Source organism: Microcaecilia unicolor, chromosome 6 (assembly GCF_901765095.1).
Source record: "Microcaecilia unicolor chromosome 6, aMicUni1.1, whole genome shotgun sequence".
NCBI classification, from domain to species: Eukaryota; Metazoa; Chordata; class Amphibia; order Gymnophiona; family Siphonopidae; genus Microcaecilia; species Microcaecilia unicolor.
In genome coordinates, this window is record NC_044036.1 from 178,899,687 (window position 1) to 178,911,811 (window position 12,125).

General features: G+C 47.6%; 1 protein-coding gene across 1 annotated transcript in view; it reads left to right on the top strand.

Moving 5' to 3' along the window:
• The window catches only part of LOC115472486 (hyaluronidase-2-like), a 55,699-nt gene extending 51,755 nt beyond the window's left edge, over positions 1 to 3,944 (top strand). Inside the window, exon 4 of the mRNA XM_030206777.1 lies at positions 3,522 to 3,944. Coding sequence (XP_030062637.1) covers positions 3,522 to 3,944 — 423 coding nt within the window. The remainder of the gene's footprint in view (positions 1 to 3,521) is intronic.
• Positions 3,945 to 12,125: the final 8,181 nt, after the last annotated feature.

Below are 12,125 nucleotides of genomic sequence, written 5' to 3' on the forward strand. Positions count from 1 at the left end.
CACCCATCTTGAGCCCAGGCCCACCCAAAATTGAGCGTCTGGCTACACCCCTGGTCTAGCCATTGCACAATGGAATCACATAGGAGGCCGTTATATAAAGGTCGCAAAATTTGGGCACCGCAATAAAGCATGCTAATTCAATAATGGTAATTATTCTATAAACAGAAATTATGTGCGTATTAGCATAAGTCAGCATTAATGGTGCCTACATTTTGCACACACAAACATGACATGTCAGTGGCAGGTTTACATACATGTGACTAAATGTGTGTAACTTAGAGCATTCTGTAAGTGTTGCAAGTGGGGGGGTGGCATATCCATGCCTTGGCCATGCTCTTCCCCCTGTGAACACCCCCTTGCAGTAGCATCTAAAAGTACAGAATACCATGTAAAATGCACCATATACTTAGGCTACAATACTAAGAGGGGCATAATCGAATGGGGCGCCCAGGTTTACCTGAGGACGTCCTCGCAGGACGGCTATGCGAAGGGGTGGGAAAAACCCGTATTATCAAAACAAGATGGGCGTCTATCCTTCCTTTCGATAATACGGTTGGGGACGCCCAAATCAGTAAATCTAGGTCGACCTTAGAGATGGTCGCCCCCGATTTTCGGCAATAATGGAAACAGAGGACGCCCATCTCAGAAACAACCAAATCCAAGCCATTTGGTCGTGGGAGGAGCCAGCATTCGTAGTGCACTGGTCCCACTAACTGAACGGAAAGAGCCCTTCCCTTACCGATCCCTTAGCGATTCGGAAAGGAACGGGCATGCATGAAGGAAATTGCATGCAAATAAGCTGCTCGCTGTTAGCTCATTTGCACACGATTTCCATCCTAAGGAGGGGAAGCCAGTGCAGAGCAGCCATGCGTTATGCGTGGCTGCTCTGTGCATGCCAAAGACAGCTTCATACATGCAGACAAGCTGTGTGTATAATAGCCGTCTACAACCTTAGAAAAACACAAGTCCAGGTGAAAATGTCCAAGTGCTTGTCAGGGATGTCTTTTTTTTTTTTTAAGAGTATGGGTGAAGGATGTCCTTTGCTATGCCTCCGTCCCTGCAATGGCAGTTGAGGATGTCCAAAATGTGGATGTTTCTGTGAGAAGGATGTCCATGCCTCTGCTATGTTTCTGACATCCCCTTTATTTATTTAGATTTTGGATTGCAAGTAGCAGCAGTGGGATTTGAACTGGCCACCTCTGGATTGCAAGGCCAGTGCCCTAACCACTAGACCACTCCAGTCCCTTGAAATTTGGCAGGCCCTGTGTGGGGGGGGGGGGGGGTGGCAGTTGAGGATGTCCAAAATGTTTGAAAGAAGGACGTCCATGCCTTTGTTATGCCTCCACTGACACACACATACCTCCTCCCCAGGGACCTGCATACTGCCCCCCTCCCCACAGGGACGGCCAAATTTCAAGGGAGTGGAGCAGACTTGAGGAGTGGTGGAATGGCCTAGTAGTTAGAGCACTGGTCTTGTAATCCAGAGGTGGCTGGTTCAAATCCCACCATTGTTACTTGTGATCCAAAATCCAAACAGATAAAGAGGGTGTCAGAGGCATAGCAAAGGCATGGATATCCTTCTCACAGAAACATCCACACTTTGGATCAACTGCTGCCATTGCAGGGACAGAGGCATAGCAAAGGACATCCTTCACCCATACTCTTAAAAAAAGACAAAAGTTTTTGAAGTTGTTTTTTTCAGGGTGGGAGGTGGTTAGTGACCACTGGGGGAGTCAGGGGAGGTCATCCCCTATTCCCTGCGGTGGTCATCTGGTCACTTCAAGCACCTTTTTGAAGCTTGGTCATGAACAAAAAAATGGACCAAGTAAAGTCACCCAAGTGTTCATCAGGGACGCCCTTCTTTTTTCCATTATCGGCCGAGGACGCCCATCTCCTATGCACGCCACAGTCCCACCTTCGCTACACTGTCAACACGCCCCCGTGAACTTTGGTCATCCCGGCGATGGAAAGCAGTTGAGGACGCCCAAAATCAGCTTTTGATTATGCCGATTTGGGCTACCTTGCAAGAAGGACGCCTATCTCCCGATTTGTATTGGACGATGGGCGCCCTTCTCTTTCGAAAATTCACCTGTAAGAGTTTAGCACATAACGTTAGGTGCCTGTTATAGAATTAGGGTGATAAGCATCCATCAGTATCTACAAAGCAGCACATTGTTCTTTAAAAGTAATAACAACATGATAAAGAGTGTCTGTCTCCATTTTGCCCTTCTTGGATCTTTATAGCAAAACTTTATTTGTCCATGTAATGTCAATGGACCATCAAGTGCATACTGCATAAAAAGAATTCCAAATACTTCACCTAAAGAGAGAATAAATCCTTTTGCTTGACTTTTCTTTGCTGTCCTCCAGCATTGGCTGGCTGTGCCTGATCTCAGAACTATTAGAAATGTAAATTACTAGACATTTGAGGGGGGGGGGGGGGGGGGGGGAATTCATCAAGTAGCGTGGCCTTAACACATAGTAAGAGACTTAGCATGTGCTAAAAGTCCATTGGTATAGAACGTGCTTTTATCATTTAGCATGCACTAATTCCTTATAACACATGTTAAGGCCATAGCGCCTCATAATGAATTCCCCCTCCCCCCCTTCCTGTCTTACTAGGCACTCAATGTGCCAGCTTTGCACTTTTATAGTCAAGCATTATCCTCTGAATACATAGGCTGAAGAAACCAATAGATAATCACTGTTTTAATAATATCCTATGGCACACTAATTTATTTATTTATTTGTTGCATTTGTATCCCACATTTTCCCACCTATTTGCAGGCTCAATGTGGCTTACATGGTACCGTAAAGGCGATCGCCAATACCAGTATGAACAAATACAGAGTGAGGTTATGGTAGAGTAAAGTTTATGTATGACAGACACATTGGGAATCATAGGAGGAAGAGTTTAGTTATGTCCAGCAGTGGCGTTCCTAGGGTGGCTGACACCCGGGGCGGGTCGCCGATGCGCTCCCCCCGGGTGCAGCGCCCCCCCCCCCCCCCGGCGAAAGGACACCCCCCTCCCTGGGTGCAACGCGACCCCCCTCCGGCAAAAGGACACCCCCCCTGGGTGCAGCGCGATCCCCCCTGCGGCGTGCACCCAGGGCGGACCACCACCCCCCCCCCCCCTTGGTATGCCACTGATGTCCAGTACATGCTTTTATTTTGTTGTGTTGCAGGGTTAAGGCATTTAAGTTGGATCATTAGGGTATGCTTTTTTGAACAGATTAGTTTTTAGGAGTTTCCTGAAGTTGCAAATCACTGTTTTAATAATATCCTATGGCACACTAATTGCAATCAATGTCAATCAGTCCTTTCTACCGCTAAGTAGATCTAGTTAGCTGCAGAGGTGAATACAGCAGTGTCTATTTAGCATTTAGCTCAATGACAGTTTCACTTGTATATTTGGATTACTGCTTCATACACCAAGGGCCATATTTGACTACTAGGACAGATGTTCTAAAAAGAAAGGTGTTATTTCCCAAACTAAAGAAGTATTTCTTTTCTTTTTAAAGTCAAACTGTGAGATCCTCAAGAATCTCCTCAACAACACCATGGGCCCTTACATCATCAATGTAACCAAAGCAACAAAACTCTGCAGTGAGTTCTTGTGTAACAATAATGGCCGCTGCGTAAGAAAAAATTTTAACTCAGACACCTACCTCCATCTGAACTCGGATTCCTTCACAATTCAGGTTGAAGAGTCTGGGTTTGGCAATCAAAGTTACGCAACAGTAACGGGATCCATGAGTCACAGCGACAAAATGAAGATGAAGGCGGATTTTATGTGTCATTGTTACCAGGGTTATTCAGGGGCTGATTGCCAGCGCTCCAACACAGGCCTGATCTCCAGCAAAGGCCTGAAGCTCACATGGCAGTGGGACTGGTGCACGCTAACAGCGATAAGCTGTGGACTGCTTTTTCTGGGGCATCTATAGACTCAACTATGTGGCATTAGTTTCTGATCAAGAATGTTTTGAAATTTGTTTTATTAAGTTAACAGCAACTAGAACTATTGTCAATGAATGCTAAGAATTTGCTGAAGAATGCAATGGATGTTCAAATAAATGTTAAATTGCTTTTCTTGAAAAATTACTTTCTAATATCAAGAATACTTGGCAAGGGCCAGACTCAGGTAATACAGAATACCTTCACTCTACATTCTAGTTTAGTACCTGCGAAAACATGAATTAAGAACTTTTAAAAATTTTAGTTCAGTGGTTTCTGTTCTGAGTACTTGATTTTTTCCATCAGTTTGAGTCCCTCCAGTTTTTACAACCAATGTATGCTCTTAGCCTACGGAATATCAATCCAATAATAACCCAGTACCTCACAATCAGCAAGTAGTAAAGCGGGTATGTCATCACTAGGGCTCAGCAGTGACTTTTCACACTAAACAAAGACTAGTGATTCACTGATATCATCATTAGTCATAGGCAGCTTTCTCATATAAATATTAAATGCATCTTAAAGTGTCTTATGAACATTTTTAATACATTTTTTGAAAATAATAAAAAGCTACTCAGCTTAATGAGTAGAATTTTGTTTCACTAACAGGCTTATTTTCGAAAGTGATCGCCGGCGATCTCTCAAAAGCGGCGAAATCGGTATAATCGAAAGCGACGCTTTTGATACCATCGCCGCTTTCCCGTTGCCACACCAGCGAAAGTTCAAGGGGGCGTGTCGGCGGCGTAGCAAAGGCGGGACATATGCGGGCATGGGCGTGGCTACCAGATGGCCAACTTTCGCGGATAATGGAAAAAAAAAGTGGTGTTCATCAGTATTTTGCCGGATTTACTTGGTCCTTTTATTTTCAGGACCAAGCCTCGAAAAGGTGCCCCAACTGACCAGCTGACCACCGGAGGGAATGGGAATGGTCACCAACCCCCTCCCACACTAAAAAAATACAAATACACTTTTTTTACCAGCCTGTATGCCAGCCTCAAATGTCATACCCAGCTCCATGACAGCAGTATGCAAGTCCCTGGAGCAGTTTTTAATGGGTGCAGTGCACTTCAGGCAGGCAGACCCAGGTCCATCCCCCCCCCCCCCCCCCCAACCTGTTACACTTGTTGTGCTAAGTGTTGAGCCCTCCAAACAGTGGTGTACTGGAGCCGGCTCTGTCCGACTCGCAAGAGCCGCTTGTTAAATTTTGACAGCTCTTGCGAGCCGGTTGTTGTTTGGGGCGAGCCGGCTCCATTACAGAGGTAAGCATGGCAGGAGGGCACCATGCTTACCTCCCCTCCCGCTCCCAAACATGTGCAGCGATTGTCCTTTGCCCCCACCGTCCCCTCCCGCTCCCATCCATCTTGTTTATTACCTCTCCGTTGAAGCGCCGCGTTATTTAAGCCCTGCTGCCCGTCTCCAGCCTTCCCTGCTTGCTTGATGAGTTCGTTCATTCCCTTAGTCCCGCCTTCTGACGTCATACGTCAGAAGGCGGGACTAAGGGCACGAACGAACTCATCAAGCAAGCATGGAAGGCTGGAGATGGGCAGCAGGGCTTAAATAACGCGACACTTCAACGGAGAGGTAATAAACAAGATGGATGGGAGCGGGAGGGGACGGTGGGGGTGAAGGACAATTGCTGCACATGTTTGGGAGTGAGAGGGGAGGGCAGGGGAGGGAGGAGAATCGCTGGACATGTTTGGGAGCGGGGAGGGGAGGGAGGAGAATTGCTGGGCATGGATGGGTAGAGGGGGGCAGGGGAGAGAAGCCAATTGCTGGGCAGGGGAGAGAAGAGAATTGCTGGGCAGGGGAGAGAAGCCAATTGCTGGGCAGGGATGGGTAGAGGAGGGCAGGGGAGAGAGGACAATTGCTGGGCATGAATGAATAGAGGGGGCAGGGGAGAGAAGAGAGTTTCAGGACATGGATGGAGAGGAGGGCAAGAGAAATTCTGGACATGGATGGAGGGGAGGGAAGGGACAAGGGAGAGAGAAGAAATGCTGGACATGGAGGGAAGATAGAGGAAGGAGATTAGATGAGGGAAAAGGAAGTGAGGAGAGAAACTGCATATGGATGGAGAAAATAGACAGAAGCTGGATCCACTGTACAGTCAAGTCTGTGGAGGACCAGAAATGAAGAAGATAGGAGGAAAGAAAAGAAATAAATGGAAAGGAAGCCCTGGAAACGGAGTCAAGGGAACAGATAGAGAGCAGCAGAATCAGATACTGGGCCAGCATGATCAGAGAAACAAAGTCACCAGACAACAAAGGTAGAAAAAAAATTAATTTTATTTTCATTATAGTGTTTGGAATATGTCCACTTTGAGAATCAGGTGCTGAACGTTAAAAGTTTATATTTATTTACTTATTTATGGAATTTTATCCCATATTAAACATGAATTAGATTGGAACCTGGGATCATTTAATTTTTTTTTCCTGGAGAGAGTAATGCATTGCCCCCCCCCCCCCCCCCCGGCTATAGCCAGCTCTGCAATTTGGGGGGGGGGCGCAGAGGTGGACGGGGGGGTGCGCAGAGGTGGACCGGGGAGAGAGCCTGTTAAAAATTTACCAGCACACCACTGCCTCCAAAGCCCCCCAAAACCCACTGTACCCACATGTAGGTGCCCCCCTTCACCCATAAGGGCTATGGTAATGGTGTAGACTTGTGGGGAGGGGATTTGGGGGGGCTCAGCACCCAAGGGAAGGGAGCTATGCACCTGGGAGCTATTTGTGTATTTTTTGAACATTTTTCGAATTGCCCCCTAGGGTGCCCGGTTGGTGTCCTGGCATGTGAGGGGGGACCAGTGCACTACAAATGCTGGCTCCTCCCATGACCAAATGCCTTGGATTTCGCCGGGTTTGAGATGGCTGGCAGTTTTTTCCATTATCGCTGAAAAACAAAAACGGAGAACTCTGGCATTTGGCCGGGCTAAACCGTATTATCGAAAAAAAAGATTGCCGACCATCTTTTTCGAAAATACGGTTCCGGCCAGCTGTTGCGCCACCAAAATAGATCGCCGGTGACCTATTTTGCCGGCGACGTTCGATTATGTCCCTCCAAATGACCCACAGTAAGGCTAAGCTGTGGCTAAGCGAGGGGCAAGCCCTGATGCGGGTTCCTGAAACATGGAACGTGCTGGTGTAGGTTCTTTAGAGATAGCTTAATCAGCAGAAAGCTGACTTAGCCTATGGAGTGGCATACCAAGCCACCTCCCTTGTCAGTAAACCCCACATCCTGCACCATTCATTTTGTTTACCTTGTTGAGGTTAATTTCCCAGGTTTTTTACCCATGGAGTTAGTTTACATACTTTTTACTTTTATAACATAAGTGCCATGCTGTGTCAGAGCAGTGTCTTACCTGGAAGCACACCATAGGAGGTTGGTGACTCAACTGTTTGGGGAGGTTAAGGTGGAATGAGTCAAATTAAAAATCTTGGGGGGGGGCAACACCTAAGTCATTAGGAAAGGAAAGTGGAGGCACTTTCAAACAAGTATAGAAGAACTCCTTACCAGCTGCCTCAGTCTTTACCTCTGTATATTATGGTAGCATACACAGAGTACACACCAGGGAATTATGTGCCAAAAAATGTAAAATAATACAATATATTAAATAGAATAGTATTTGCAGCATTATGTGCAGGTACCTTAATACTTGACTCCTGGTCAGTCCTAGCTCCCCAGTCTAGTATCTTCTTGTTGGCCATGTGAACAGTAATGAATTCTATAATAAAAATGAAATTCTTTTTATTTACCTTTGTCGTCTGGCCATTTCATTTTTCAAATTGTTTCGGCTCTCGTTCTGCTTTCCTTTCAGTTCTCTTAACTCTTCACAGGGTTTTCTATCTGGCTGTCATTTTTCTCCCCTCCTGTCTTCTTCATTTCCTCTACTACATCTACATAAGTACATAAGCATCGCCATGCTGGGACAGACTGAGGGTCCATCGAGCCCAGCACCCTGTCACCGACAGCGGCCAAAAGAAAAAGCAATTTGTCCCACCCATCCTAGAAATACTGTATTATTCCCTCGTCCATTCAATAACATTCTACGGCTTTTTCCTCCAGGAAGCCGTCCAACCCTTTTTTGAAGTCCGCTAAGTTAACCGCCTTAACCACCTTTTCCAGCAGTGAATTCCAGAGTTTAACTACTCGTTGAGTGAAGAAAAATTTCCTCAGATTCGTTTTAAATTTAGCACACTGCAGCTTCATCGCATGCCCCCTTGTCCTAGTATTATTGGAAAGTGTAAACAGACACTCCACATCGACCCGTTCTATTCCACTCATTTATCTTATAGACCTCTATCATATCTCCCCTCAGCCACCTTTTCTCCAAGCTGAAGAGCACCAGCCTCTTCAGCCTATCCTGAAAGGGAAGCCGTCCCATTCCCTGTATCATCTTTGTCGCCCTTCTCTGCACCTTTTCCAATTCCACTTTGTCTTTTTTGAGGTGCGGCAACCAGAATTGAACACAATACTCGAGGTGCGGTCGCACCATGGAGCGATACAACGGCAGAATAATATCCTTATTTTTGTTTTCCATCCCTTTCCTAATGATACCCAACATTCTATTTGCTTTCCTAGCCACAGCAGCACATTTATTTTTCTGCCTCTCTGTCCAAATTTCTTTTACTCTTACTATACAATTTTGTTCTTTGTACTGCATCTACCTACAACTTTCCATTTCTTTCCCTCACCCGGGTTCTTCTACTCCTCTTCCTCTTCTTCTTTACTAACTCTAGCCTTTCCCCTTCTGTCCAGTATCTCCTCTCTTACATCCAGCATCTTCCCCTCCCTTCCCCATTCCACCTGACATCGCCCCCTCTTCTCCACCCCTTCCAGCTAGCATTCTTCTCTCATCCATCCTATTCTCCCCCTATCTCTCCACCTTTTCCAAGCAGTATCACCCCACCCTTTCCAGCCAATGTCTTCCCATCTCTCTACTCCTTTCCAGCCAGATTTTCTCCTCTCTTCCCTCTTTCATCCAGCAACTCTCCTCTAGCTTCTTGCCAGTATCTCACTCCTTTCTGTATCTGCTTGCAGCTAGCCTCTTCTTTCTCCGACCCCTCCCGCCCTGTCTCCCTCTTTACCCTCTTGCAGCCAGTGTCTCCCTACCCCGAACCACTGCAGCTTCTCCTCAAAAGATGAGTGGCAATTCATTTTTTGTTTAAAGCACAGAACCTCTGTTTTCATTAGCGCAGCGGTCACTCTGCCATTCCTTCTCCCTCTGGACCAGGAAATTGATGTCAGAGGAGAGCATGACCAACAGAGCCATCAGCTATGCCTATGAAAACAAAGGCTGTCTCCCTCCTGCTACTGTCTCTCCCGGGCTAATTATACAGCAAAGTTGCATGGGACAGTGGGTCTCTGCATGCTGCAGCTGCTTCTTCCAAGCTGACCCCACCCAGTGGCGTACCAAGGGGGGGGGGCAGTGGGGTGGGGGGGTGCCGCGGCGCGCGCCTGTTGCCCTGTCTCAGTCCGAGAAAGTTCGCAATTCGCATGTGTTCACTGCTCCCTCTGAGTCTGCCTCGGAACAGGAAGTAACCTGTTCCGGGGCAGACTCAGAGGGAGCAGTGAACACATGCGAATTGCGAACTTTCTCGGAGACAGGGCAACTGGCACGCGCCGCGGCACCCCCCCCCCCCCCAGCGGCGTGCACCCGGGGGGGGGGGGGGCCTTTCGCCGGGGGGGGGAAAGAGATGGGGGGGGGTCGTGCTGCACCCGGGGGGGGGGCGCATCGGCGATCCGCCCCGGGTGTCAGCTAGGGTCGGAAAGCCAGTGACTCCACCTCCTCTGATATAACTTCCTCTTTCAGAGGAGGCTGACTGGCAGAGGAAGCAACAGCCACAGCCAGTGGTCTCCGCACAGCTTTGCCATATAATTAATACTGCAGGTGTAGCAGAAATGGCAACAGGAAGGAGGGAATGAAAAGTGCTACAGCTTGGAAGATGGCTTGGGTGGGGGAGAGAGAAGGGCAATACTGGAAAGAAAGTAGGTGGGGAAGGTTGTAGTTGGGGCTGGAGAGGGTTAGCTTCTTATACCAGGTGCCGGGCCTGGGTAAAAAATGGGTTTCTCGGATTTTATGGACAACCTTAAAAAAAGGAGTCCTTTTTTTTCTGCCTGCCACTGGTGTACGTGAAGAGTTCCCAGTGCTGAGTTATGGGACAAAGTTGATAGATATGTCAGAAACATTTAACAGTTAAGATTAGCATATATACCCAACTTGGCATTTAAAAGTCTGTCCCTTAATGATGCCGCATGTTCAGAATTCATAGCCATAAGTATAGACAGTTATTCAAATAGTATCGGATTGTAAGTATATGCATCCTTCCAGTACAGAGAGCATAGCCAATTGCTTTCCTAAATCATGGGGAAAGGGATACCCAGGGAAACCATCCTGAACTTTTCTTTGACCAGGAATTTGTTCAGGACCCTTAGGTCTAAGGTGGAACACATTCCCCCTATTTTCTTCTGCACAAGGAAGTACCTGGAACAGAATCACCGCTCTTCTTCCCCTGGTGGAACGGGCTCAACCTCATGGGCCTTCAGAAGGGCTGAGAGTTCTTCTGCAAGTACCTGTTTGTGCTGAGAGCTGAAAGAATGAGCTCTCAGTGGGCAATTTGGAGGTTTCTGATACCAATTGAAGGCCAGAGGCATAGTCAGGTTTTGACGTCAGGGGGGAGCAGACTTTTATAAAATAGGCAGCCCTTGCCCCAGAGCGGCTAAGCCTACTTTCAAATAGGGTCAGACACTTTCAGGGGAATTTTCGAAAGAGAAGGGCCTCCCAAATCGGCATAATCGAAAGCCGATTTTGGATGCCCTCAACTGCTTTCCGTCGCGGGGACCACTAAAGTTCACGGGGGCGTGTTGGCACCGTACCATAGGCAGGACTAGGGCGTGATTAAGAGATGGGCATCCTCGGCCGATAATGTAAAAAAGAAGGGCATCCCTGACGAGCATTTGGCCAACTTTACTTGGTCCATTTTTTTTCACAACCAAGTCTCAAAAAGGTGCCCGAACTGACCAGATGACCACCGGAAGGAATCGGGGATGACCTCCCCTTACTCCCCCAGTGGTCACCAACCCCCTCCCACCCACCCCCCCAAAAAATTTTAAAACATTTTTTGCCAGCCTCAAATGTCATACCCAGCTCCATCACAGCAGTATGCAGGTCCCTGGAGCAGTTTTTAGAGGGTGCAGTGCACTTCAGACAGGCGGACCCAGGCCCATCCCCCCTACCTGTTACACTTGTGGTAGTAAATATGAGCCCTTCAAAACCCACCCGAAACCCACTGTACCCACATGTAGGTGCCCTCCTTCACCTCTTAGGGCTATGGTAGTGGTGTACAGTTGTGGGGAGTGGGGTTTGGGGGGGGTTTGGGGAGCTCAGCACACGAGGTAAGGGAGCTATGTACCTGGGAGCAATTTAAAGTCCACTGCAGTGCCACCTAGGGTGCCTGGTTGGTGTCCTGGCATGTCAGGGGGACCAGTGCACTACCAATTCTGGGTCTTCCCACGACCAAAGGTCTTGGATTTGGTTATTTTTGAGATGGGTGCCCTCGGTTTCCATTATGGCAGAAAACCGGGGACGACCATCTCTAAAGTCGACCATCTCAACGTTTAGGTCGACCATCTCTAAGGTCAACCTAAATGTTGAGATTTGGGCGTCCCCAACCGTATTATCGAAACGAAACATGGACACCCATCTTGTTTCAATAATATGAGTTTTGCCACCCCTTCGCCGGGACGTCCTTTGAGATGGGCGCCCTTAGAGATGGGCGCCCTTAGAGATGGGCGTCCCCGTTTGATTATGCCCCTCTTTGTGAAATAACACAAAACCCTGTAAAAAGACACCCAAAACCTATACTGAAAACTTACCACACCATAACAGCCCTAACCCACCTACGAAAAGACGGTGCTACAAATATTACACTGAGCCCTAGAGAAGTGTTTCCCTAGGTGGTCCTGGAGTACCCTGTTGCCATTCAGGTTTTCAGGCTATCCACAATGAATCTGCATGAAAGAGATTTGCATGTAATGGAGGCAGTATATGCAAATCAATGTCATGCATATTTATTGTGGATATCCTGAAAACCTGATTGGCAAGGGGTTACTCCAGCACCAACTTGGGAAACACTGCCCTAGAACACCAAACTTACCACACCATAACAGCCCTAACCTAC